The following is a 25372-nucleotide window of genomic DNA, read 5'->3' as shown; positions in this document are numbered from 1 at the left end:
CGGGGCTACAACGGTACTGCAAAAAGCTTGGAACACAGACACGTGATGAACACAGCAAAATAAATTACATTTAAAAAAATTGTGTATTTATTAAAACACCTTCAGACTGCTCCTATTTATCACCATTCCCTTTAATTTTTAAGAGAGGAATAAAGTCTTCTTTTTTTTATTGAAGGTATGGTTGAGTTATTCAAATAAGCATCTGTGAGGGTTTTCTTGTCTTAAAAAGCTGCCCTGTTGACTGGTAGGGAAAGTACAATACATAATGGAAGGTATTTTCTGTGTTTTTGCATCACTGTTAAAAAGATTTCTGCACTGAATTACAGACATTAAGCAATTCCTTAATTCGCTTCAGGGAAGAACAGTTCATGCTTTTGCACACACATCTTTTTTTTCTAAATCTTGATAACTTGTGAGGAAAATATTTTCTCAAGATGCTTTATACTGAGCTGGGGGCTGTTGTTAATAATGTGTTCTATAAACTGTGTTGAGGCCCAGAGGTGGTTAATGACAAAGCACATCTCACACCAAATGTTCCTCTTTGTTGGATTTCTTCCATTTTAATTAGATCGGTTATGCATTCAGTGGTACATCCTCTGGATTACCCAACTGCTCCTTGCTAGAAATTTACAGTATAGAAGCAGATTGCTTGGGGTGATTAGACTGATTGGGGTAATCATATTCAACGGTAAGTTCAACAAAAGATCAGTCACCCATGCCCACATTTCAGATACTTACTAAAATAAGCAATATACCATCAGTATGTCATGATATTTGAGAGCTAAGAACCTAGAAATTTACTAAGACAATATATATATATAAACAACTTCAGCAATCATCACTATTATATCACTGCCTCCTAGTGGCTGGAGCTGGATTCACAGGCCATTGCATGACCAGGAATGCTCTGTTCCAGTGGTTCCACATTTTACCACTCTCTGCTCCACAGAGTGCTCAGGAGAGCTGGAGAACATGTGCGCCGACACTGTGTGAAGCTTCCTGCTGACAAAACCGAATAATTTTCCAGTGACACTGGAAAAGTAGACTTGCATTCAAGACAAGAGCGCAACCAAAAAATGCAAAACGAAGCTTTAAAAATAAGCCTATTTCATGCAGTTGTCAACACTGTGTTGCTAGCACTGACAGTTCTTACAGTACATCCAGCAGTTTTGATCAGGCATTTTTAGCCTGACAATGAAGGAATCCAGTGGGGTTACTGTTAATACAAGTCAAAGACCGCCACAATCTTCCACAAAGTAGAAAAAACATTTGCAAAATTTGTCACCCTTTAATATTATGCTATGTGAACGCTTTTTCCCCGCATTTATAAAATAAATCTACTACACTGAAAATTGTGACCTTGTATTTCTGGTAAAAGGCCTAAAAGTTTTGCAATTAAATGTTTACCTTTACAGAAGGATGTTAATGTGTTTGTTTGTTTGTTTTTTACCACGGATGGTCATGAAAGACAGACAAATTGAATACATTATACAATACTTACATTAATTGAAGCGGTATGTTATACTGTGTAACATTAGAAGGTCACATACACGGCATTTGGCACTAAAGATACATACAATCACATACAGTTGGTATACATGCATTACAAAACAATAATTGGCTATTAATTCATCCATCCATTCGCTTCCGCTTATCCTTTTCAGGGTTGCTGGAGCCTATCCCAGCTGCCATAGGGCGAGAGGCGGGGTACACCCTGGACAGGTCGCCAGTCTGCCGCAGGGCTAACACACAGAGACAGACAACCATTCATGCTCACATTCACACCTATGGCCAATTTAGACTGATCAATTAACCTGTCCTCACTAACTGCATGTCTTTGGACTGTGGGAGGAAGCCGGAGTACCCGGGTAGAATCCACGCAAACACGGGGAGAACATGCAAACTCCACACAGAAAGGCCCCGGCCTGATGGGGAATTAAACTCATTTTTGCTGTGTAGTAACAGCGCTAACCACCGTTCCACCGTGCAGCAGCAAAAGTAATTTCTCACTTAACTGTTTGAGTTCCTGTTGGAGATGTACCTCTTTGAGCTCTCTGTTGCTTGGTCCCACCCTCCTGTGAGAGACCAGAGAAACAGTGTGTTACATACACAGAGTTATGTAAAATAAGATTCAGATCAGAACCAAAAAAGTCTGATATATCACAAAGAACATGCAGAAGAGCAAAGGCACACATCGATCTTGATGAAAGACAAATACGCACAACAGGATGTTGCCAACAAAATCAGGAAAAAGAAATGCTTAGTGCACAGAAGTCAGACTCCTTTTAGTACATGTAAACTCTCCGAGCACATGTGGGCTGCATAAGAAAAGCCATTAAAAAAAGCAATTAAGAAACAAACAAGCAAGCAAACAAATAAAAAACACCTGCAAATTTCCCACTCTGTCTTTCAACATACAGAAATAAAAGTAAATGTTTAAGACATTCACTTTTGATGAGCCAAACATTTACAGAACATATGCTGAAGAGGAATTAGTGCGTTTTCAACAATGTGTCTCACTTTTTCCACATTCAATCAGTCGACTGACATTACAAAGAAATACAGCAGTCATAAATCAAAGAAATGTGTTGGCATAGCCTGTTGGCATAGCCACCTTTCTTGAGTTTGCTAAGACGGGCCATGGCTAATGTCTTAGTCAGTAACACTGCTATAAAACCGACAATGATTCAAACCTCTGGCAAAGTTGAAGTTACCAATCTGAACAACCATTCTCATGTTGTGATCCATTCTTAATTTGCAACACAATGCCTTTCAATTCAAAATACAAGAAAAGATTTCAAAGCTATCCAGCAGCCCTAATTGGACACTTGGCAGGCCAGCTTTTGTCCGCGGGCCATATTTTTGACCTGCCAGCCTCATGCTTACTGGAGCCAAATAAAAGTGACTCTTCAGAGTCACAGCATTGTTTTCCAACTCTCTCAGAAAGCCAACAATGAAACAGTAGGATTGCTTCAGCTGTTGAAAAGGGAAAAAAAAACAGCCCTGGCAAACTAAACAGCGCAAACAATACTAATCAATCAGAAGAATGACAACAGAGCGGCCCAGCCCAAACACTGCAGCGGTAAAAACGGAATGTCAAACACTGGGATCACATATTTTTTGGTAAGACACAAAAGAGGTTCATGTGTGCTGCATGCACAGCAACAGCTAATGGAATATGATTTCTCCAGGTTCAACAGCAACATAAAAGCAAAAGATAGGAATGATTTTGGGATGGCGCATAAAGCAATGGTAACAATGATACTCAGTGAAAACACAGCGGCTTTACTGTTTATCCCGAGTCTGTGCCCACAGGAACATGTGTTTTTATAAACGTCTCCAATTACTGTTTTCATTTATTCACAAATTTACTTCAGGACAATAACATACCCAGCAGAGCAATAAAAATATGTATGATAATGGATGCCAGCATTTTACAGCTTGCTTTAAATAAAATAAATAAATATTCGGCAAAACTTAACTAAATAAAACACGAGTCTGAGATATAGAGGCCTGCCAGAACAGCACAGACAGTTGCTTGTGAGAACATGCTAGGTCCTTTAAAATCAGCTTAGGGTTGAGGAACATTGAAAGTATGTTTTCCTGGTAGCCTCCGGCACAAAGTGGAAATGCTGACAATGAGTCATTTTAGAGAACAGCTTGGCACGCGGTCCTATTTCCAGCTGAACTCAGCCCAGCTGGATAGTGACAATCTGTAATTTATATCTGGTGGTGTTTGAAAAAAGATGCAAAACAAGAACGAGAAAAAAAAACACCCCAAAAACTTTTACTTTCAAAACTTGATTTTCAAAGCTTGTTGCCAGACTGGAACTATGATTACTGTACCCCACTTTCGAGAGGGACTTAAACTATATTAAGCACTGTTTTGTTAAAGTGCAACACGAGCATGACCTGCACTTTTTTTCAGAAATAAATACGACTAATTTTATGGTTGAAAAGTCAAGGATAAAGCTAGAAGTCTATATAATTTCCTCCCAAGCAATATCACGTGCTAGTTATGGAGATTGATCCTCTCTGTGGACTAGGCACTAAGTAAAAACAACACTACCCAGTCGTGATTCTCTTTTTCATGACAGAAGTCACGGGTATATCTGTTTCTCAACCTTGTGGCGAAAGTTAGACTTGTAGAGCACAGCCGCATGTGGAAGTCATTGAGAGCAATTAGAGTACAGTAGTTGAGACACTTATACAAACTATGCAATATGTATACAGAAAAAAGCCACAGTGTGCATCTAGGTCTAATGTACAAGAGGTTTGTATGCAGGCTAGCAAACATGGGTTAGAGCACCATATGGTTCTCTGGGCTAATAGCCAGGGCTGATTAGCCTCAGAGACACGTGAGATACATAAAGCAGATCACTAACAGGTGATGAAGAGGAAACAACAAAGGCATGCTAAACAGAGTGTTTGTTGTTTTAGCAGTTTACTGACCTTACAAACAATACCAAAGAACAATGGCTGCTAATAAAATTTACTGGGAATAGTGTGTGACAGACAGAAATGACAAGACAACTGTACTGCCACAGTATAGTTTTGATATTACACTGGGGGGGGGGGAAGGATTATCCTGTTTTATGCACAAGAATTGAATCAAGGTGGGCTGACTGTGCTTAGTGTGTAATACTGGAAAGCTGTTAACTATAAGCCCACTTTTTTTTTCAAGGACCACGAAGTACACAGTGTACCTTTTCTAGGCCAAACACTGAGATGTATCAGTAACAGACAGAAATGACTGGCACAAACACTGGCTGCACATGAGGATGTAATCTGTTCTTATCAAATCATTGCAAACATGTCTCTCAGGTTACAATGAATCATAGAGGCAGAAAGACAGCGCTCTAGCGTGTTTGTTTCACGCTCTAGAAATCAGATATTGGCTTCATACTTTGGTGATAGTGTTCACATGCTCATTTTAGCTGGCTAGATGGTTGCTAAGCATTGTTATCTGGGAATGGAGTCATTCTCTCAGCAGCTCCTTCAAGATCCCAGTCAAAAACGTAGGAGTTTCCCAGGATTAACTGTTTAACCTGCCAAAATACTAACTTTTTTTGTTGTTTACTATCACTCAGAGAAGAAATAACTACGAAAAGATAAAGTCAAATGCCCAGTTGGCTTAGGCAGGCTGAGGTCTCATCTTCCTTTTTCTCTCTAAAGTTACAGATTTCCTTCACCGCTGATGCCTCTGGCTTCCCACCATCATCACGAGAGCTAGCCAGAAAGATGAGCTAAATAAACTGTATCACACTGCAACCCCCTTTGCAGTGGAAAATTGTGGTTTTCGTGTGTTCGAGAACACCCACAGCTGTTTTTGCCACTTCTTCTGTGCTTTTCCTGACACAGATCATTTAGGCAGATGTACACTCCACCTGGGAGTTTGGTTAGGAACAGCCAAACCTCTCGTGTTTATTATGGATATGAAGCACGTCCTGTCTTAAAGAATTATCAATGAATCGCTATTCTGAATTGACCCTGAGCTTCTTGCCATTAAATAGATCCTAAACAATGAATAATCCATTCTTCCCAGAAGCTAAACACAAATGCAGAAGAAAGTAGAGACCTGCAATGCCTTCAGAGAACATAGAAAATCCGTGCATAGAGATGTATGTACTTTGGCTGGAAGCGCCATAGAAAGCCTTACATCAAACATGTTATTCTAACAGTCATTTTAAATTTGAAATATTTCCAAACAACATTTATGAAAATGTAGTGCAATCAACCAAAAATCTTAAGTTGAAAACACTTCAGATAACCGTTCGTAAATTATCCAAGGTAACTAAGGCCACTGTGTATGCGTAGGTGTTAGTTCTCAAGGATTGGAACTACTCATTCCAACTCTGAGAACTGCCAAGTGCACCAGTCTTGCCAAGATGTTGATGAAATGATCCAAGAAATTAAAGAAACAATTTGGTGTAAAGAATGTAAGCTGACATGGCCCTGCACCATGGTGCTTGGAGTAATTAGGAACAAATCACATTTTAGTGAGGGAACTAAATGTATTTGCTCACTTATACACATGGCAAGTGCAAAATTCACCTATTTTATGTCAGAAACGATGGTCAGCCATTGCACTGCACTAATTTTATAAAGTTATATTTTCCATTTGTGTGTTAAAATATGGATCCACTGTCCTTACATGTGGTAATGATGGTCAGTTATGCACCCTGGGATCACCAGATCCAAACTCACCCGTATGAGAACATGAGCAGATCTGAGTACCAAATTGGACAAACTTAATGTTGCTAACCTAAGTTGACACAAAACATCCCTTATTTTAAAAAAATCTTCTGCAGCTGGTTGGTTTTTTCCATGTATGTTTTTTTTTCTTTGTTCTGTTTCAGTTTTTACAGTAGATCTATACATACATGGTCCAAATTTCTGTCAGCAGTACTGAACAAGCCCATGGATGTGTCTTCGAAAATCTCCTAAATCTGCCCAGCATGTTCCTCTATTCCCCCTTCACAGTCCCAACCCCCTCATCATCTTCCTCATCATCTTCATCTGATTCCAGGGAACTCTAAGGCCATTTAAGCTCCTCGAGACATATGAGCCCCTAACACAACAGCAGATGCTATAGCCCTGTGTGGGCCTAAAATGTGAAAGCATGCATAGCAGAGAGAGCAGAATTGATATATTGAATACACACACACACACACACAGACACACACACACGCAGCAACAGTTCTGTCAGAACTGAAACAATAATGACCGAGATCTGTCTAATCAAAATGCAATCACTCAGCACAAGCAGTGACTTCTGATTTTAAGCCCCAGAGTGGAGGTCCTAGTCAATAATGACCTAGATCAGATGTCTTATCATAACATATAAATGTGAATACCTCTGTTGTACAGTAATATTAAATATAATCCAGAACTACTGTTTACACAGTAATTCAGTTCTACAATGATGCAATGTGGCTAAATTTATAAACAAAACATAGATCAATGAATAAGACGAACAAAGATAAAATGCTGCTTTTTAGAATCTAATAAACCATTACGATCACATGGACTGCTCTGAGTCTATATGAAGAATCCAGCAGACCCATTTTTTGATTTCCTTTCAGAATGACACCATTGTTTGCACTATAGTCTGTTTGATATTACTGTCGGTTACTGCATTTTCCGCAAAACTGCAAAATGTCTAATAAAATACATAATGCATGTGCTTCCAAACCAACCAAACCAAACCTGCCAACTTCAAATAATAAACAATAAAATAGAAACAATCATCAGAAATTCTTAAGCCCACAGTTTTAGAAGCAAGTATGCAAAACAGCATATTAAATTTGGGTGCAGGACACAGTGAAAGAGTTTAGAAAAACAGTCACTGAGTCTCCGTTCAATTTACTTCATTTATATTACATAATTACAGTTAGGTCCATAATTTGCTGAGCAATGACACAAAGTTTTCAAATTTTCCTCTGTACAAAAAGACAGATGTGTTTTGGGTGTTTCAATAATCAATAATAAAGAAGTGGTGGATGTGCAGATTTTCACCTTTGATTCAAGGGGTGTAGCAAATGTTTTCATTACAGAAATTATTTTACATAGTATCAAATTTTCAAGAGGCTCAAAATTAACTGGACAATGAACTGTCAGTTTCAAGTCATTTCAGGAGAAATTCATCAGGGAAAAGATTTGGATTTGATTCAGGCACTTAACTTGAATCCGGTAGCTGTTCTCTGGAAATCTCAATATGTGGTCCATAGAGATATTGAAAATGAAGGACTGCACTGGCCAGCTCAGCAACACCAAAATGCCTGGGACTCCACAGAAGCCACTGAATTCTTTCCTTGGTTAAGAAAATTAACATCACAATCTAACTAAGCCAAGAAGACATTTAAGAAGGTAGGCATGTCATATAACTAAGAGAAGCATTCATGAATACAAACACAGATGATTTACAAAAATGTGCAAAACAAACCAAATGTATTTGGACTGAAAATTAACTTGTATGTAGAATGTACAGAGAAGGAAAGAAAGAGCTCATGATCCAACGCATATCACATTTTCTGTCAAACATGGTGGGCGCAGGGATACCAGTGGGGATTGGGCAGTAATGTCCTTTGATGATGTGACTGCTAATAGAAGCATCAAGATCAGGCTATACTCTTTAGTCAGATTTAAACAAATGCTGTTAAAAGAATGCAAATGAATAATGACCTAAAGCTTACTAGCTTCTCAAGTCAAAGAAATTAGATGTTCTTCAATGTCCAAGTCAGTCACCTCATCTCAGAAGAACAGAGCTTTTCAGGTACTGAAGACAGAACTGAAGACAAAGAGATCCACAAATGAGCAGCAACTGAAGTTGAATGCAGTAAAGCGCTAGAAAAGCATAATCCTCAAATGCGAGTGGTTTTTTAGGCTTCAGGTTTATTTATTTAAAATTATATTATATTACATTATTACTTTTGAGCCTCTAACATCGGGAGGTTGTGCAGAAAAATGACTGTAATTCCAAAATATTTATTACAACAGTTTCGTTAAAGCTGAAAGCCTGCACTGACAATTGTCTCATTGTTGTCCCTGAAGTGTACCTGTGCTATTTAACCGCCTAGATCAATATCCCGCACTTGACTAACAGAAAGCCAAAAGACATAGCTCACAAATAATGCCATTATTTTATATTAAAATATAAACATAATGTAAAAAGGCACAGGAGAGTAATATAAACTGGCACCCCCCTTTCAGGCACTCATACACAGACAGTACAGCTAGCACACATTCTCAGGAATCCACTGTCATGTTTCTGTCAATATTTCTTCAGGTAGCACTCGCTGCATTGTCGCTAGGAATGTTTCAAAGACAAAGAGAGAGCCAGTTCACTAACGCTCACTTCTCGTTCATTCCTCTAATTCACATCTGCTATCTCTGACGGCAAATTGATCTCAACACAACATCAATAACCGCTTTGTGACCTAATTGTAATGAATGACTTCAGCAATTACATCCTGAAAGTGTAATTAATCCCCTCCTGATTTCACTGCAGGGTGTATCTATCATAACTTTAACAGCAAGCTGTTAATCACTGAAGTTTTTGTGCATGTGTGCAAAGCATTATTGGGAAGTAGAGATGAAGAAGGCAGGATAAGGATCGACAAATACACTAGGCTCTATGTGGTGCATTCAATTTGGTTAATTTAATACTGGTTTAGCATATGAAGATTAGCTTAGAGGACCTACATATTGATGACTGATTATCTTAGATGAACCCTTACTGGAAGTTAGAAAGGTCAGGGGGGAAAAAAACACATAACCTGTGAGAATGTGCAATTGTGTTTTTCTCATGAGAGTCTAGCTAGTCCCAATAATCATTAAATTATGGTAGACAAACTTGGAGTAAAGTTAGGTTTAGGTTTTAAGTCAGGCAACTAGTCATTTGGGCTGTGGATAGGGGAAGATGCCAGGAAATGAATATAAGTCAATGTAATGTCCCGCAACATGAATAAAACAGATGTGTCGGTGCGTGTGCTTGCACCAAACTATTTTACCCACAGATCACATGATCATGAAGAGCTGAACCAGATGCTGGAGAATCACTTTCATAACAAATGACCATCCAACACACAAACCAACAACTTCAGTGCTAATTGTATCATACACTGCAAAATGTTACTGTTACTACATTGATCTTTGATAATCATAACATTATCAGTGACGATCAAACATTATTATGCATGTCATTGTGCAATGACCTCGTGCCACCTTTTTTCCTTGCAAGAAATGACTGATGTCATGTGAAGTGTTCTTTAAAGCAAGATCAGAAGTTTTTGGTTTTCATTTTTTTTATTCCTCCTTGTTAACATTTGATTCATCCCTCGGTCTTCTGGGGTCCACTACCATCCATACTCACTTCATCACGTTGCTCAGCAGTGACAGCACAGCCTTTGGGTGTTTCCTGATCTTGTCTCTTACTTTGTAATTGCACTAAACTATTGCTGATCCAAGGCACAGCTGGGTGCAACAGCATTCACCTAATTCTCTTCGGCTGTGCTGAGCTATTCAGGCAGGGCGCATCCCTAAAATGAAAAGGTTCTTGTTCAGCACTGATTGCATACATAACTGTCAGAGTTGGAAAGTTACCCCCCTCCGCCCTGCCCCTCCACTTCCACCATAATCATCAAGAATGCACAAAACCCCCGATTGGACCTGAACACCAACACTTTAGCCAATAAACAGTCTGAGCAAAGAAGTTCACATCACATCCGCTTTCCTCTGTTCCTAAATAAAACCAAGCATGTGATATACTTGACTGTGAGTGATTTAACGAGGATCTGTTTCTAGTTTTCTTTTCAATTTTGCCACACACCTTCTGGAGGTTGTTAGGGAAAATTAATAGAGCAACGTGATGTGACAGGAAGCAGATCAGAGGATGATTAGAGATGAACAGTGTGTACTAATCATGACCAATAAGTGAAGAAAACCAGATTTTGGGAATGGCTTAGAGTTAAAAAATGTTCCCAATAAACAATGTTATACGAATAAATTTTGAGAAAAAATAAATAAAAGCTGAAAAAACATCAAATTTAGTCGGTCTTTCTGAGGAACAGTCACTTGGTGTGAAAAGGTTCCCAACTGTAGACCAACCAAAGCCATGAACACTGAGGGTGTTTTCACACCTGAGTTGTTTAGTACGTTTAAATTAAACTCTGCTTCAATTTCCCACTTGATGCAGTTCATTTATAGAGATGTAAAACACTGTAAAAACACCCTTTGGAACCCTTTGGAGAAGGCAGTCTCAATCCAGCTCCAATCGAAAGAGGTTTGCAAGCCAGGTATGCTTTGGCGTGCAGGATTACAGGAGGAGCAATTAGACATAAAAAGAACAAAATTGCCCAGATAAATATGAATATTGGAAGTAAATTCTCCAGTGTTGTCCACTAATCCAGAACATAAAACTTTGCCTTCACCCAAGACAACTTTGGCCAATAGGCAAACTGAACATTCTCACATGATTTCTAGGGATGCGTTTTAGATCTTTGGTGGTAAACAAATCATACTTTGTGAAAAGCTACAAGTTTACAAACTTATCAAGGGATATGGACCAAAGTAATGTGAGAAAACATTCTGCGATGCATGAGTATGCCTGTGTTATGACTGAAGTTGTAGGGTTATTGTTCAGTATGCAAATTTCAGTGTGCGGGTGCCTCTCCGTGAGAAACGTTTAGCGCCTCTTTGAACTGGAAGTTGATGCCAGTTTGTTTGGTGCAGGAGCTGTTCTCTTGCAAGAAAATAAACAAGGTATAGATCACAAGGCTCTTGCCTTGTTATTTGCTTCACAGAACTTTGAAGTTTACGTTGGATTGAGTGTGCTGCCTGTACGAGCATTTACCGATCAGAATCCATTAGTGTTTCTTTTCCAAATGCGCAACTCAAACCAAAGACTTATGCGCTGGACTTTATTGCTGTGTGATTTTAATACTGGTTTAGCATATGAAGATTAGCTTAGAGGACCTACATATTGATGACTGATTATCTTAGATGAACCCTTACTGGAAGTTAGAAAGGTCGGGGGGGGGGGGCACACATAACCTGTGAGAATGTGCAATTGTGTTTTTCTCATGAGAGTCTAGCTAGTCCCAATAATCATTAAATTATGGTAGACAAACTTGGAGTAAAGTTAGGTTTAAATTCAGGCAACTAGTCATTTGGGCTGTGGATAGGGGAAGACTTGCAGATCAACTGGGCAAAAGACCTGCAACTGACAAATAAAGGCTATCTCATCTCATCTCAACTACAAAAATAGTAAGGATAATGTGTTGGCTGATGCCTTGTCTAGATCTTTGGAACTTGCTCTTTGAATTAAACATTTAGAGGAATGTTAATTCTTGTGAAAGGAGGTGCTACGACTGATGTCATAGGGTTATTGTTTAGCATGTAAATCTCAGTGTGCAGGTGCCTCTCCGTGATTGGTGGATCCAGAAGATGGATTGGTTATCTAGCTGGAGATGACATATGTTGAAGCTGCCATGGACTGCCATTCATTCATCCTCAGCTCATCCCAACAAAGAGTTCGTAGGGGTGGACTGCCTTTTATTTTCATTATAGCTTTCTTTTGTTTGTGTATTTTGATTAGGTAAGTTTGGTAAATCCTTAATATAGACTCATTTTGTTTGTTGTTTTGGCACCCTGAAGTTATAACCAGCTAACGAAATAACATATTGTAAATAAATCATTGTAGAGTCGTACCAATTGTGTGATGTGGCTGCTTGAGGTCTGACGAGGATGGATCATGTTGTGGTCTGGCCACCCTTAGACGGACCATAACAGATAGAGTACAGAAACATCCTTGCCATGAATGGATAAGGATCTTCAAAGTCCCACTGGGAAACAAACCCATGCAGAAGTGACCAAGAGCAGCAGAGCTAAGAGCCTGCCGAAAAAAACAGCTGTTGGCTAGCCATCTAAATATAGTGGTGGTTGACAAGAAGCAGTATATATGACAATTGTACCTCATAGTACCATCAAAAAGAAGCAGCACAAGACGACTGACAAGTACAAGAGGATGAAAGAACAACTGGAAAATATATGAAAAGTGAAGTCTAGACTGTTCCCAGTGATAATAAGAGTTGAGAGAATGGCTCCAGCAGATTCCAGAAATAACATCTGAGGTCTATGTCAAAGAGTGCAGTCCTAGGAATAGTTAAGATACCGCAGAACTCTCTGTCAGTGAATACACAACATTTGGCTACTTTATAATAGTAGGATAGCTAACATAATTCTCATGGAAATTAACCAAACTTCAAAGCTTTTCTTGCCAAGACAGAATATTTTGAATATTGAATATTTTTGAATATTGTCCACAGCTGTAATGGTATATTAACTAGATATTGTCAAAAAAAAATATTTTTCATTAAACTTAGTGTCTTGTTAATAATAACATGCATTCCACCTAAGTGAAGTAATTCAAGGGTCCTGGTATTGTGCCTGTTGGGTCACTTACATCATGGACACATGATGCAGTAACAGCCCATGATGCAACAGCCTTTTAAACAAACACGATCACTTGTAAAATGAGGGCCAAGCCTCTCTCCGTTAATAAATATCTCACTCCTTAGAACACTCTCAAATAATCTCCTAAATAAATCCAGTTGTCCTCTCTTCAAGCTCTAGACTAACGTGACCTGGATGGTCTCGAGAACCCACACAGACACTCTATTTCCACCCTAAAACACAGACACATTTTTACAGTGAGCCCAATCTGAAAAATATAATTACGTCTAAGTTAAAACTCTTACTCCCCCTTTCTCCACCTATTAAGTAGCTGACCATAACTTCTTGTAAGAACTTCGTAAATTGTAATGCTCATTAGTTATTACAAGATGATTTCTATACTAAACATCTGCCAGCTGTTTTGAAAACATCTGCCATTACTTGTAAACATGTAGGCTTTGTTATGGTAAGATGTCTTATTGTACTATTTTTCTTATATAGAAAACATGCTGCAGTGTAGCTGTTCTCTTCCTTTTCCCTGTCTCTTTCCCAAAACTCATATCTGTCTTAATCTTTTATCCCAAGATCCTCTCTGTCTCGTCTCCCCCTCACACTTAAGTAACACATGCTGAATTGCACATGCAGATTCTGTTGATCGCTCCATTTCTGCATTATCTTTGAATGTGAAATCTCTATGCTCATTCTAGCCTGGAATATGTTCAAATACTGAACAAGGCTTTCCTTTATCTCAACTTTTAGTGACTCTGGTGGCAAGCTGTTTTGTGCAAACTGGGATCAAGTAAGCTAACAAATGACTCGGCCTTGGGCTCGAAGCTTGTAGCACATCCCCAGAATAACAAAAGGAACGTTTCTGGTTGACATTAATGCTCGGATAGGAGGCAAGTAGCTCAATTTATTAAGCCTCATAAACACTCTCGCCCCTGGATACACACTAACACACTGTAAATTCATGCGAGCCAGCCACATACACTCACACATACAGAGTGACATTATAGGACTCGTGGTGGGTTGATGGGTGATTTTAACCAGAGATGGTGGGATGAAGGATCAGAGATGGGTGTTCAACTGTCCCCGAAACCTCTGAGTCCCTGTTTTCCTGGCCTGACCTTTTGAATCAGTCGAACCCAAGAAAATCATGCTCTGAGACATCAGCCAATTGTGGCTCCAGACAAATCCATGTACTGCATGCCATCTTTGGCATAATCATATTTGTAACCATAACAAAGATAAGAGAAGGGAAATCAAATGGGTCATCTCACAGTACTCACATTTGTGTTCAATGAAAAGCGTACATTCAGTTTTCCCTTTCATCACATGAGAGGGCTTTCTGGTGTTAACAAACAAGCAGTCGTTCTCCCATGGGATTAGAGTTGGGCTTTTTCCAAACTAGACAACCTCTCTCAGTCCCTAATGTCCCTGGAAACAGATGATTATTCTGGCATGTTAAAACTCACAAAGTGTAAATTTTCTTATCCTGATCCACAAGAGTGCCAGAGTCACAGCATTAGATTCAACATTCCAGATTTTTCACTGTACTGGATGCAAATATAATAGAACAGCCTAGGCTATTCATATTAATCCATAAAAATAGTTTGCTGAATGAAAGTCTTTCCATAAATCTTGTTACGTGGAATGAGGCAATGTTGATCTTATTAAGTTCCCTGCAGCTTAAGTTAAACAGTAGGCCCTCCATAACTAACATAATGAAATTTTACTATGATGGCATTCAGTGCTAATAAAAAATGTTAAAGTAAGTTGCTCAAACGAACCACAGACCTTACAGAATAAATTAATCCGGCTGAGACGTTTAATATATGCAAGAAAGGTTTGATGGTTATGGCACTGTAGCTCATAAAACAGGCAAAGCTTCTGAGTCAACTCTGATGATTTCTTGCAACCAGCTCACCCATACTAACAGCACAAAAACAATGCTAATATCCAGTGTTGGGTAAGTTACTTTAAATTAGTAACTTAGTTACATTACTAGTTACTTCTATCAAAAGTAACTCAGTTACTTCAAGTTACTCGTTACTTTCAGAGTAACTAGTTACTAGGGAAAGTAACTTTGGTTTTACTCAGAATTCTCTTGTTAATGTGTTGCTTCCGTAACTGGATACCCAAGATTGCCAGTCTTCTAGCTTGCTTACTTGCCACAAGTGCACTGTGCCACCTATAGAAAGGAAAAAATAATGTGCACATTTCCACGAGAGAAATCCCACACCTGATTCTATCCAAGCCTGCTTTTTACATCCAACACAAAAACTGCAGTCGTGGTGCTTTCGATTGTACTCAGAACTGGGAAATTCTGCCTTCTGAATAGGAAGACGTAGGTAACACCAGACTGCAGATGAGCTGCATACAGAGCTGGACTGGGACCAAAAAATCGTCCCGGGGAATTTGACTAGAGACCGGCCCACCATTATAGGAAAAATCATAAAGCCTTTGAATGAAAATAAACACTGTTGTGACTGTGATGTATACTGTCTTGATGGTATATATGTATCAATCTATCAATTGTTTGTTGTAAGACTCAGATAATTATTTTTTTAAAAGTGAGACATTTTAAATGAGAATAAGAAAGTATTTCCTTGTGCCCCCCTTTCCCTTTTAATGCCCTACATGGACCCCTGGCAACACTTTGCTAGATCCGCCCCTGCACAGTTACCAGCTGTCAGCTACTTAGAAAAGGATCCTGGTGTTATTTGTCTCTCAGAAACAGTTCATAACTTCCCTTCAACTCATTCATGTGACCTAAAAGGTAAACCTGTTTCTCCATCACAGCTCTGATGATTCAGTAAGGACATCTCCTGGTTTCATCTTCATGTTTCCCTCTCACCACATAACCAAACCGACATCATGACCAGCAGGTTTACAGCTGTGGCTCCAGCAAACATCAGCTGATAGTAGAAAGTAATATTAAATAAATTCTAACAACAGCTGATCAAGCTTAAAAGTGCTGCTGTTGTTTAGCGCGACATCCGCTGGTTTCCTCTTTCTGGCGCAAAGTGGGCGATAAACAAACAAGAGAGAAAAGCCGATCAGCTGATCATTGATCAGTTTCATGATTGAAGTAGAAACAGGAGAGGGAGGGTGAGAGAATGAGAGGAGAAGAGGCAGCTGACAGCGTAAAGATGCAGAAAAACTCCAGCTTTGTGTCTTTTTCCATTCTAGCTGAAATCCGGGACAAACTGTGTTCCTTTTCACCTCAATACGAAACGCCTAATATTTTCTCTGAATACCAGACGATTCCATTTTTTACAGGACGGTTGGCAACTCTAATAATTAACCTTATGAACAAAATAAAGTTCAACATCAGTAACATAGCACCCACCCAGCTGTATAGAAACTCCGTCATGCTAGCTAGCACACAGTACGAAAAAGTCAGCATAACGAAAATAAACTCCACCATATCTGACCCAGATGGACTGCAGGTTATAACTTCTTACCTGAAGTTCAGTTCACCTGACACTCTCGGACCAGCGGCCGCTTCGTGTCTCTCCTCTTGCCTCCGTTTTCCTTCATCCACCTGCTCGCCTCCAACACTTGCTAATGTTATTGAATCTGTGGAAGCTCCGCGATAGCCACCACATGAAGTAACGAATAACGAGCCTATTTAAATCCCAGTAACGAGTAACGCGTTCCCGGTTTTGGCATAATAACTAGTTACCGTGCTCGTTACCACAATAATAACGTAGTTACTGTAACGCGTTACTTAATAACGCGTTAGTCCCAACACTGCTAATATCACATTAAATGTGATCTCTTTTATGCGAATATTTAAAAAAAAAAAAAAAAAAACTTAAAACAACAACAACAACTCGTCAGTTGTGTATATGTAGTTGATTACTGACAGTACAACGAAACTGCCTCCACTTTAACGCTTTTAAATCACTGCTGTTAAAGCTCATTACAGCTTTGTTTGTCTATTTTTAGGTGACATGGCGCACCTGCTGCGCACTCCTAGACGTTAACAGTCTGTATCTGATGACTGCACACTGTGCCAAAGTGCTATGACGCGCCACAACATTTGCGCTCGTTTTTGGAATTACTGCTTTTGAATGAATGTAGGCGGTCAAGTAGAAGCAACTACCATAAAGAGAACAGCAGAAAAGCAGCTCAGACATCATACACCCTGGGTCTGTCAAAAGCAGTTACTCCCTCACGTCATCACGTCCTCGGTTCACCTTCAGGGCAACGACGTAATGCGCATTTCAGTAATCAATACAAACGGCCGTGGAATTATCTAACTTACCTCTGAAGCTGATATCAGATGCGTGCGTTCAGCCGAAGGTCTGAGCTGCCAACTTATGCAGTTTGTTTAGAGAAACTAGGAAGTATTTTGTAGCTGTTGTCTGGTTGCCTCTGTACCCCTCCTCTCTCACACATCTGGTCCCCAAACTAAAGGAGGACCTCCCATTCAGGCAGCTTCGGCTGGACTCTGCGGCACCCACTTCTCCTCAAAGGTTTGACTATTTTTCACGATTCGGGGAGTTCCCTATGCTGTCTCAATAAAATACCATCCAGTCTTTGAAACTGAACAATCTTTACATGGTTCTTAATCCTTGCGGGCTTTTTTCTTTTCTTTTCTTTTCTCTCTCTCTCTCTCTGTGATTTACCAACGGCACCTGAACTTCTCGTGGCCATTTTAACCCTTACAAACTGTTCTGGTCAGATTTTACTCTTTTTGGCTTTTGACAACATCAAAAATGTCAGTCTGGTGCCTGAAATTTGATTGATTGTTCTTGAGTGACCCATTAATATTAATTTTAGACGCACCTGTGTGGGTTACTTGAATCGAGGAAAATTGTGGTTTTGTGCAGTCTTGAAAGTGTGAAACTGTACGTGCTGACAGAAGTCAGACTTTTGGAAGTTCTGGTGTCTAAAACTCTACATACTGGTCTTTGAATGATCATAGGGGGTCTCGAGAGAGTGAAATAGTAAAATAGCATGTAGGACTGATCATATATGATACACATGAGGAACAGACACAATAGACACAAAAAGTCAGAGGGTGCCTTGAGGAGATATAGGATGACTATATAGTTGGTTAGCATTGCTGTCACTTCACAAGGTTTATTTAGTTGTTATTCTGTGTTTGCTCAGATTTCGCAATCAGCATTCCAAAATTGGAGGTATTTGTCTTTGATGTATGGATGTAAAATTATGGAATTGTAAAAACTATACACAACTGTATTTTGTATTTCACATAGTGTCTAAATTCTTTGCACTAATAAATATTTATGTTGTTGTTGTTGTTATTGAGGTTTATATCAATAAGAAAGCTGGATAAATAATAACTTATAAGTTTGCACTTCTTCCCACTTTGTATATGTAAACTAAAGCAGCAAATGTGAAGCTATATTGTTGTGTTACTTTCTGTATACTGTTTACATATTCTAAACGAATGCAACAGAACAATGCATTTGTGCTTGTAGACATGAACGAGATGATCTGCTTAAGTTCAAGCTAAGCAACAGAGTGGAGATTTTACAAAATGAAAAAAGTGATGTTGACCATCTCATGGTGTTTGGTGTCAGATGGTCTGGTTGGAGCATTCCAGAAATTGCTGACTACTGAAATTTTCCCACACAAACATATCTAGGATTTAAAGAGAATGTTCCAAAAACATTGATGTCAGAGGTCAGAGGATAGGAAGGTATCTGAAATAGTTACAATCAAAATATGCACAAGTGCATCTCTGAACGCACAACATGTTGGACCTTGAAGCAGATGGGCTCCGGCAGAAGATCATCCTGGATGGCACACCTGTCAGCTAAGAACAGGAAACTGATGCTCCAATTTGGATTGCCACATCAAAATTAAACAACAGATGATTTAAAAAATATAGCCTGGTCTGATGAGTCTTAATTTCTGCTGTAACATTCAGATGTGGTATTTAGAAGTTGGTGTAAAAACATGAAAGTGTGGATCTATCCTCAGTGGCTCAGGCTGCTGCTGGTGGTGTAATAGTGTAGTGGTTATTTTCTTAGCAGGCTTTGGATGTTTTAGTACCATCTGAGCACTGTTTAAGCACCACGATGTACCTAAATATTATTGCTGATCATGTTCATCCATTTATGACCATTTGTTCACCACCTTGTTAAATATGCGCAACGAAGAATTAAGACCGTCCTGAAGGTAAAAGGGGAATAAAACCCAGCACTAGAAACCTGCAACTTATAAAACGGCAGTGAGTGTATGTGGATCCCTTTTTTTTTATATTACGATATATTGCTAATAATACCTACTGCAAGCCTGTCAAACAGCTCTTATTAGCAACTTCTCTTTTTATATAGTCTGTTTAAATAATGAATAAAGCTTCAATTTTTAGACCTTCAACCAATAAAAACTGACATTTAGAAGCCCGTGCTGTTTTATGATGCATATAACAGCAGCCATGCTCCTGACTCTGGTCCAACAGTGATACATCCACCCAGAATCCCCACAATTTCATCTATAAAAATATTTTTTCTCTGTTTATGCGTAACAGAAACCAATTCAAAGGACTGAGATGTTTCTAAAAGCCTTACCTGTGACCTTTTGGAGTAGAGTGAATGTGAGACAGATTTACATCTGCATTTGTCATTAACACACAGGGTTTAGAAATTTTTGATCCAAAAATGATCTTCACTCATCGCTGAACATCCTAAGGGACGCCTGCCTGTGGATGATGTAGACAAAGAGCAGAAGCTGGCACTTGCAGATGCCAGCAGACCCACTGTCTCTGCAGGTGAACACAGAGCTGCTGAGAAAGAAGGGAAAGATACACGCCTGCTCTCTGCCTGTCACTCCTCTCCTCCTCTCTAAACACACATTCCCTTTCCAGACAATCTCATCTCTCCATCTATCATTTGCTTCAGTTGTCAGCAGGTTATCTTAGAGGCAGCCCATGAGAGAGCCCATAGTTATGGTACCAATTCCAGCTCCTGAATAGAGTCCATAGTTGTAAAAGTGAAGAGCAAGGTCTATCCTGTTCCAAGTCCAAGATTTAATGGAGGGCTCACTGTGAGCAGGGGGTTGTGCCAGCATTTCAACTCAGCTATGGCAAGGGATGCACTCACCTGACTATCCCATGAAATTTTAGCCCAGCTTAGTGTATAACTTCAATGCAACTTCCAAAAGGAAAAGAAAACACAAGTTGAGTGGGAGAAGAGCAAGACGTGGGAGAAGCAGTGAGGGGAATGTACAAGATGAAGAGGCTGTGTGAAAGGACTCAAACACAGCAACAACAGACTGAAAGGAAACAAAAGGAAGCAGCCAAGACTATGAATGTTGTTTTATCGAGTTCATTTTGTCGCCTAACTCCTTTCCCCACTCCAAAATACACTATTACATCATGCTGACCATGGGAAACATATCCCAACACAGTTGAGTGTCTCGCTCATCTTTTTTTTTTCTTAGTCATTTCTTGAGGCTCATTCTAAATAATAAGAGTCCTTTGTCTTTACTTAAAGAAAGGCATAGACACGCAGTGGGCACAAAAAAATGCAGTCACAGTTTAAAAATTATAATGAGGACTAAACATAAATTTATAGTCTCCTGCCAAAAACCATGTCGAGTGTATGGAAAAGCTTATATTTGCTCTGTATTTTGTTAAGGTTCCTGACAGTACAGTAGCCTAATCCTACACTTATTGATGTTGACATGATACAGATTTACTTCAAAAATAGCTAATAAATTAGCTCAACATGAAACAAGACCTCAAACCCCAACTATCATTTCAGACTCATTTCGATTGTCTGTTTGTAGTAGATCAAAGCGAAGTCATGTCTTGGAGCTATTTTGATGACCATGTCTGATGAAAAAAAAAGAGAGAGAGAGAAACTAGAGGGGGAAAGCTAAACAAAAGCACACTTTAATGGCAACCACAAACATGTTTTATTCACATGAATGGATGTCACAGAGACAAAACTGGGGGATATAAACAACTTCAGGGTTTCCCTGGCTGTCTATAAGCAACTTGTACTGTCTACCATTGACCCGGTCTCTTCCATTTCACGGCCTTCTACCTCTGGAATTAAATCTCCCCCAATATTTCAACATGTTACAATTAGATAAACCAAAAACAAACAAAGCTGTGTGGCTGAAGCAACATTAAAACAAGTTGAACAAAATAAAGTGTCTCACAGCCAGGAGAGATAATATGGACCAGATCCAGGTGAGTGTTGGGAAATCAAATCAATTAGGACAAAGAGCAGCTGTCCACAGCAAATTCTACTTTCTCCTTCAGATCATTGTGACAAGAAGGGACGAAAAAAGGAGTGCAGTGCTGGTTGTTTTGAGGGATTTTCAGGGATTTTTGCAAACCCTCTGCGGCATCTCAGGGTTAGTCAAACAGCTGAAGTCCAAATAACCCACTATTTTCCAAAGCTGATGTAAACAAGTACTGGTGCTGATGAAGTGGCAGGGTGATGGTGTCCAGGAGCAGCACCCTCCTTGAAGAGACAATAATCCCGCTGTGTATTCTTCGGCCTGTCGGGTCATTATAGTGATGAAACCACCAGAAGGGGCCACAGTTGATTTTGAAGCATCTTGGTCTTTTCACAATCTCTGAGCATTTCCACATTGCGACATCTGGCTAACAATGAATTAAGCAGTTTGCAAGGGGAAAACAGAAAAAAGGCTCCTCTTTGTTTTATCCATGACCTTCAATATTTGTTAAAAGACTATCTAACTTGAGCGCTTGTCAGACTGTATGCATTTGTTGACCCCCGATGTTCCATAGACTCTTCAGGTCCTGCTGTAGGGAAAGATTCTAATCTTTGTCAAACCAGATGGACTCTCAAGTGGCCACAGATGTCACAATCTGGACGATCTCGCCATTGTCTCCATGGATAGCACCCTGGATGGCCTCTTTCACTTCCATGTCTGCCTGCAGGGCTGGTGTCAGCTCAGCAGCCTGAGATAAAGAAAAGAGAAGCGATGAAATAGGTGACAAGAAAGGTGAAAATACAATAAACGTTCAGTACTTTTACTGAATGTTCACCAGGTAAGGGGGACTGAGGACCAGTCTTAAACCAGTCTTAAGTTCTCTGAAGAGCGGAGTCTATCAAAGGGTTATTTCAGATGATTTGGGAGGCTCCAGAGAGTATTTTAACTGTTTATTTTTTCCTGTCAGACAGTCTTTTCTCTTGTGTAACTGTAGCTGTTGTGTTGCTCTCATAAAAACCACCAAAATCCGTTCACAAAAACAATTTTACGTGACAGAACGTTGCAGCTGATCATCAGCTGCTGTGACTTTAGTGTTTAAACACAAACATTTGGATCATAACTAACATGTTAAAAGATCAAAAGACATGCAATAACACAAACTAACCAACTGAAACATAGTTGACTAAAAAGTACCCTGATCTCAAAGGAATATGTTTCCCCTCAGTTGAGGCTGGGACTTTCTTTGTCAAAAGTTTACGCCTTACTGTGGGAGTGGATCAAGTCTCCACTCATTGCTGCATCACATCCACCCTCTGTCTCACCACTTCCCTGCCTTTCTTAATCCATTCCTACCAAATGAAGGTACAAGAAGCCAAAAGTTAAATCTTTTTTGGTTTCTTATATAATGAATCTCGCCCTCAATTTAGCTTCTTTGTTGGAACTAGCCCTTGAAATCGGATCACTTTGCCAGTAGGGGTACAAGCAGTTAGAAGCTGGGATTATAGGCACTTTTAGGTTAACACAAAGTAGTTATCCATTTTTGACATGGCAAGTGGAAAAAGTGCTGGCTTGTAAAGCTGCCAGGAGGTCCAGTTGTAGGGAAGCTAGACAAAATGATGTTGGTAAGCAGCTATACGCTTTAAACCTCATATATAAACATCCCAAAATGTGACGAACATTCATTTTCACGATATGGGAGCATTTTCTCTGCGTACTAGTCAAATATAGTCACACAATATCATTGCCTCGCTACAAAAGTCAAGTGAGATTGACACAAAAAGCTGTCTGCATTTCATAAAGCCCATCCTAAAATCCCAAATGTGTAAATGGAAGTGGTCAGAACCCAACTTCCAGGGAGTGATCTTAAATTAGCAGGACCACAAAGGCACACAAGGAGACAACTCTGGAAAAAAAAAAAATAGGGTGAATTTACATCTTTTAATGGCTGGAGTCCCAAAACTTTGCGGTCACACCTTGTAAAGGCCTAATGACACCTATCACAAATGATGAAGACTTTCCTGTGGACTAATCAATGTGACTAAGCTATATCCTGATTCCATTTTATTGTGTAAGACAACCACAGTGAATAACAACACACAGAAGGAGCAGAGGAATGACAAGATAGATTACAGAAGAAATATATCAGAGAAGGAGGGAAAGGTTATGAGGAGATTGACAAGTGGAGAAAAACAAGAGGCTAGCCATTCGGATTTAAATGCTTCCCTGACTGTCTCTATAGTCGATGTAAGATGTATCGAGTTATTGTGTGTCTAAAAGCCCTGTAAAAGATGAGGTTCATGACTCAGTTCTGGACGATGACCATGAGGAGTGACTCATTTGTTCCTCAAACACACATCCAAGGTTCCCTCAAACACACCTGCAGCGTTTAATTCTCTCTCCAGCCCAACGTGCTGTCACAAGACAACAGCATTGACTGTAGCACAGCTGTACCATAGCAGCACACACAACACAAACATGAGACACAGCGGCAGTAAAAATGGCAAGTTCAACACCTTTGATTCCAAGTTTGTTTGTTTTGTTTTTTTAAATGAGAACTGAAAGACTCTTAAGCTATCATAGCACAGACCTAGCTCTACCCTTGCAAATAACAAATGGAAGAACGAAAATATGTAACATGTGTGCTAAAACCAGGCTGCCGGTGCTTTGCAGTCTCAGCTTTAAACTGTGTCACAGTTTAGCCAGAAGTTAGAACTGCTATGCATTCTTTAGATAAAAAAATATATCGCCTTGCATTGCGCACCACTTCATATGTCTAATGGAAACTATTAAATAAGAAAAAGAAGAAAATGCAGAGAAAACTAAATGCAAAATCTGGAGTAATTTTCCAGCATGTTGCATGAATGTTTCCACATGTGTGTAAACAGATGAGAGCCAGTGTCTTGACTTAGCAGACTGCAGAAAAGCAGGAAAAGAAATAACCTTTCTATGAACTCTGAAGAGAAAGTTAACAACGTTTAAACTAGGACATCAAAACAATACAGCCTACATGTCCTTTGTTTTATTAGGTCCTTTCGGGTAAAGTTTTTCATTTAAACCTGGAAAAATATCAATGTTAGCATACAGATGTGTTTTAAAACATCTTAGAATGGGAGCTTAAAGTCTACTCGGTTAATAAACACACCGCTGTTTATGAGCAGTTTCAGTCTGTTGTTGAGCATGTCCACATGCTCTTGGTGAACCCCAGCTCCACTCAACATCAACATCACACTTGTGAGTGATCAGACTTCTGTCAACTTTGTTGATATCTGTCAAGATCTGTGTACAATCCAACATTAGGAAAAAAATTAGCTCATTTTAGATGTAAAGGTTCATTCAAACAAATCACTTGTGTAAACAAACAGCTTGAATTCTCACTGCGCACAGAAATATAAAGTACAGATTCTGAAATACAGTACATTGAGTGGCAAAAACTTTGTGGGCTCAGTACACAAATAAATTGTATAACAAGGCCATCAGTATGTGTATAATCCACACCCAAAAAATGTAATCAGTATAAAATGCTCTAACTACTTTCGTGTTCACATGGGCAAGGAACAGATTACTGAGACAACTATGGACAGCAATTCCTTACTCAAAAGGCAAAATCTTTTTCTTTCTTTTTTTTTCAAATCCACTGCTGTATGGCTGGTCAGCACATTTGCTCTGCATTTCTTACAGGGAGATGAATAAGCCTGTCCTGAGTCATATCAGGACAGGACTGGAACCAGAAGTAGGCTGAAATTCCGCCTATTTACATTATCACACCACAAAAACCTGACTCGTAGCACACGCGTCAAGGAAAAAAGTAGGGAAAAAAGGACTAAATATTCAACATATCTGGGGAAAAGAAAAGATGACAGAACAAAGGAGACGTGCATTTTTTGAAGGGTTAAAGTGACCACTTCAAAGACTACAAAGGCAAGTGTCTGCACAACATCCTGATTCCACATGTGGCTGTTGCTCAGCAAGCTCACTCATTGAAGGATTTTAGAAATATCTACTAATTACTACTTTCTCCCCTCTTGTAACATTCCACCTCAACTTAATTATGTTTAATTACTGTTTGTCCAAACACCTGTCATAATGACAGAAAGCAGAATGTATGCCATTTAAGCGATAGTATAAGAAAAGGAGAAAAGCAGATTTGGTGTACCTACAAGTACTTTAGCTAAATTTTTGAAGCAATATTTGAACAGCATAATGAAAATATACAGTACATTTACTGCCTCTTCATGAATGGTAAAGC

The 25372-nt window shown here is 39.3% G+C and overlaps 2 protein-coding genes across 5 annotated transcripts in view; both read right to left on the bottom strand.

Annotated features, from left to right (window-relative positions):
- LOC120729607 (zinc finger protein 469) overlaps positions 1–18695 on the bottom strand; it is a 200499-nt gene extending 181804 nt beyond the window's left edge. Inside the window, 2 exon segments of the mRNA XM_040025336.1 lie at positions 2016–2075; positions 17228–18695. The gene's annotated coding sequence lies outside the window, so the exon portion shown is untranslated.
- Positions 18696–20829: 2134 nt separating this feature from the next.
- Positions 20830–25372, bottom strand: part of LOC120729606 (BTG3 associated nuclear protein) — a 37146-nt gene continuing 32603 nt past the window's right edge. For all 4 annotated transcript variants that reach the window (XM_040025335.1, XM_040025332.1, XM_040025333.1 and 1 more), the window contains one exon: positions 20830–21874. In XM_040025335.1, the coding sequence (XP_039881269.1) occupies positions 21758–21874 (117 nt within the window). In that variant the 3' untranslated portion in view covers positions 20830–21757. The remainder of the gene's footprint in view (positions 21875–25372) is intronic.

The sequence above is a fragment of the Simochromis diagramma genome, unplaced genomic scaffold (genome assembly GCF_900408965.1).
Source record: "Simochromis diagramma unplaced genomic scaffold, fSimDia1.1 OVJJ01000293.1, whole genome shotgun sequence".
NCBI classification, from domain to species: domain Eukaryota; kingdom Metazoa; phylum Chordata; class Actinopteri; order Cichliformes; family Cichlidae; genus Simochromis; species Simochromis diagramma.
Note: the sequence above shows the minus strand (reverse complement) of the source record. Positions and strands in the feature narration are given on the sequence as shown.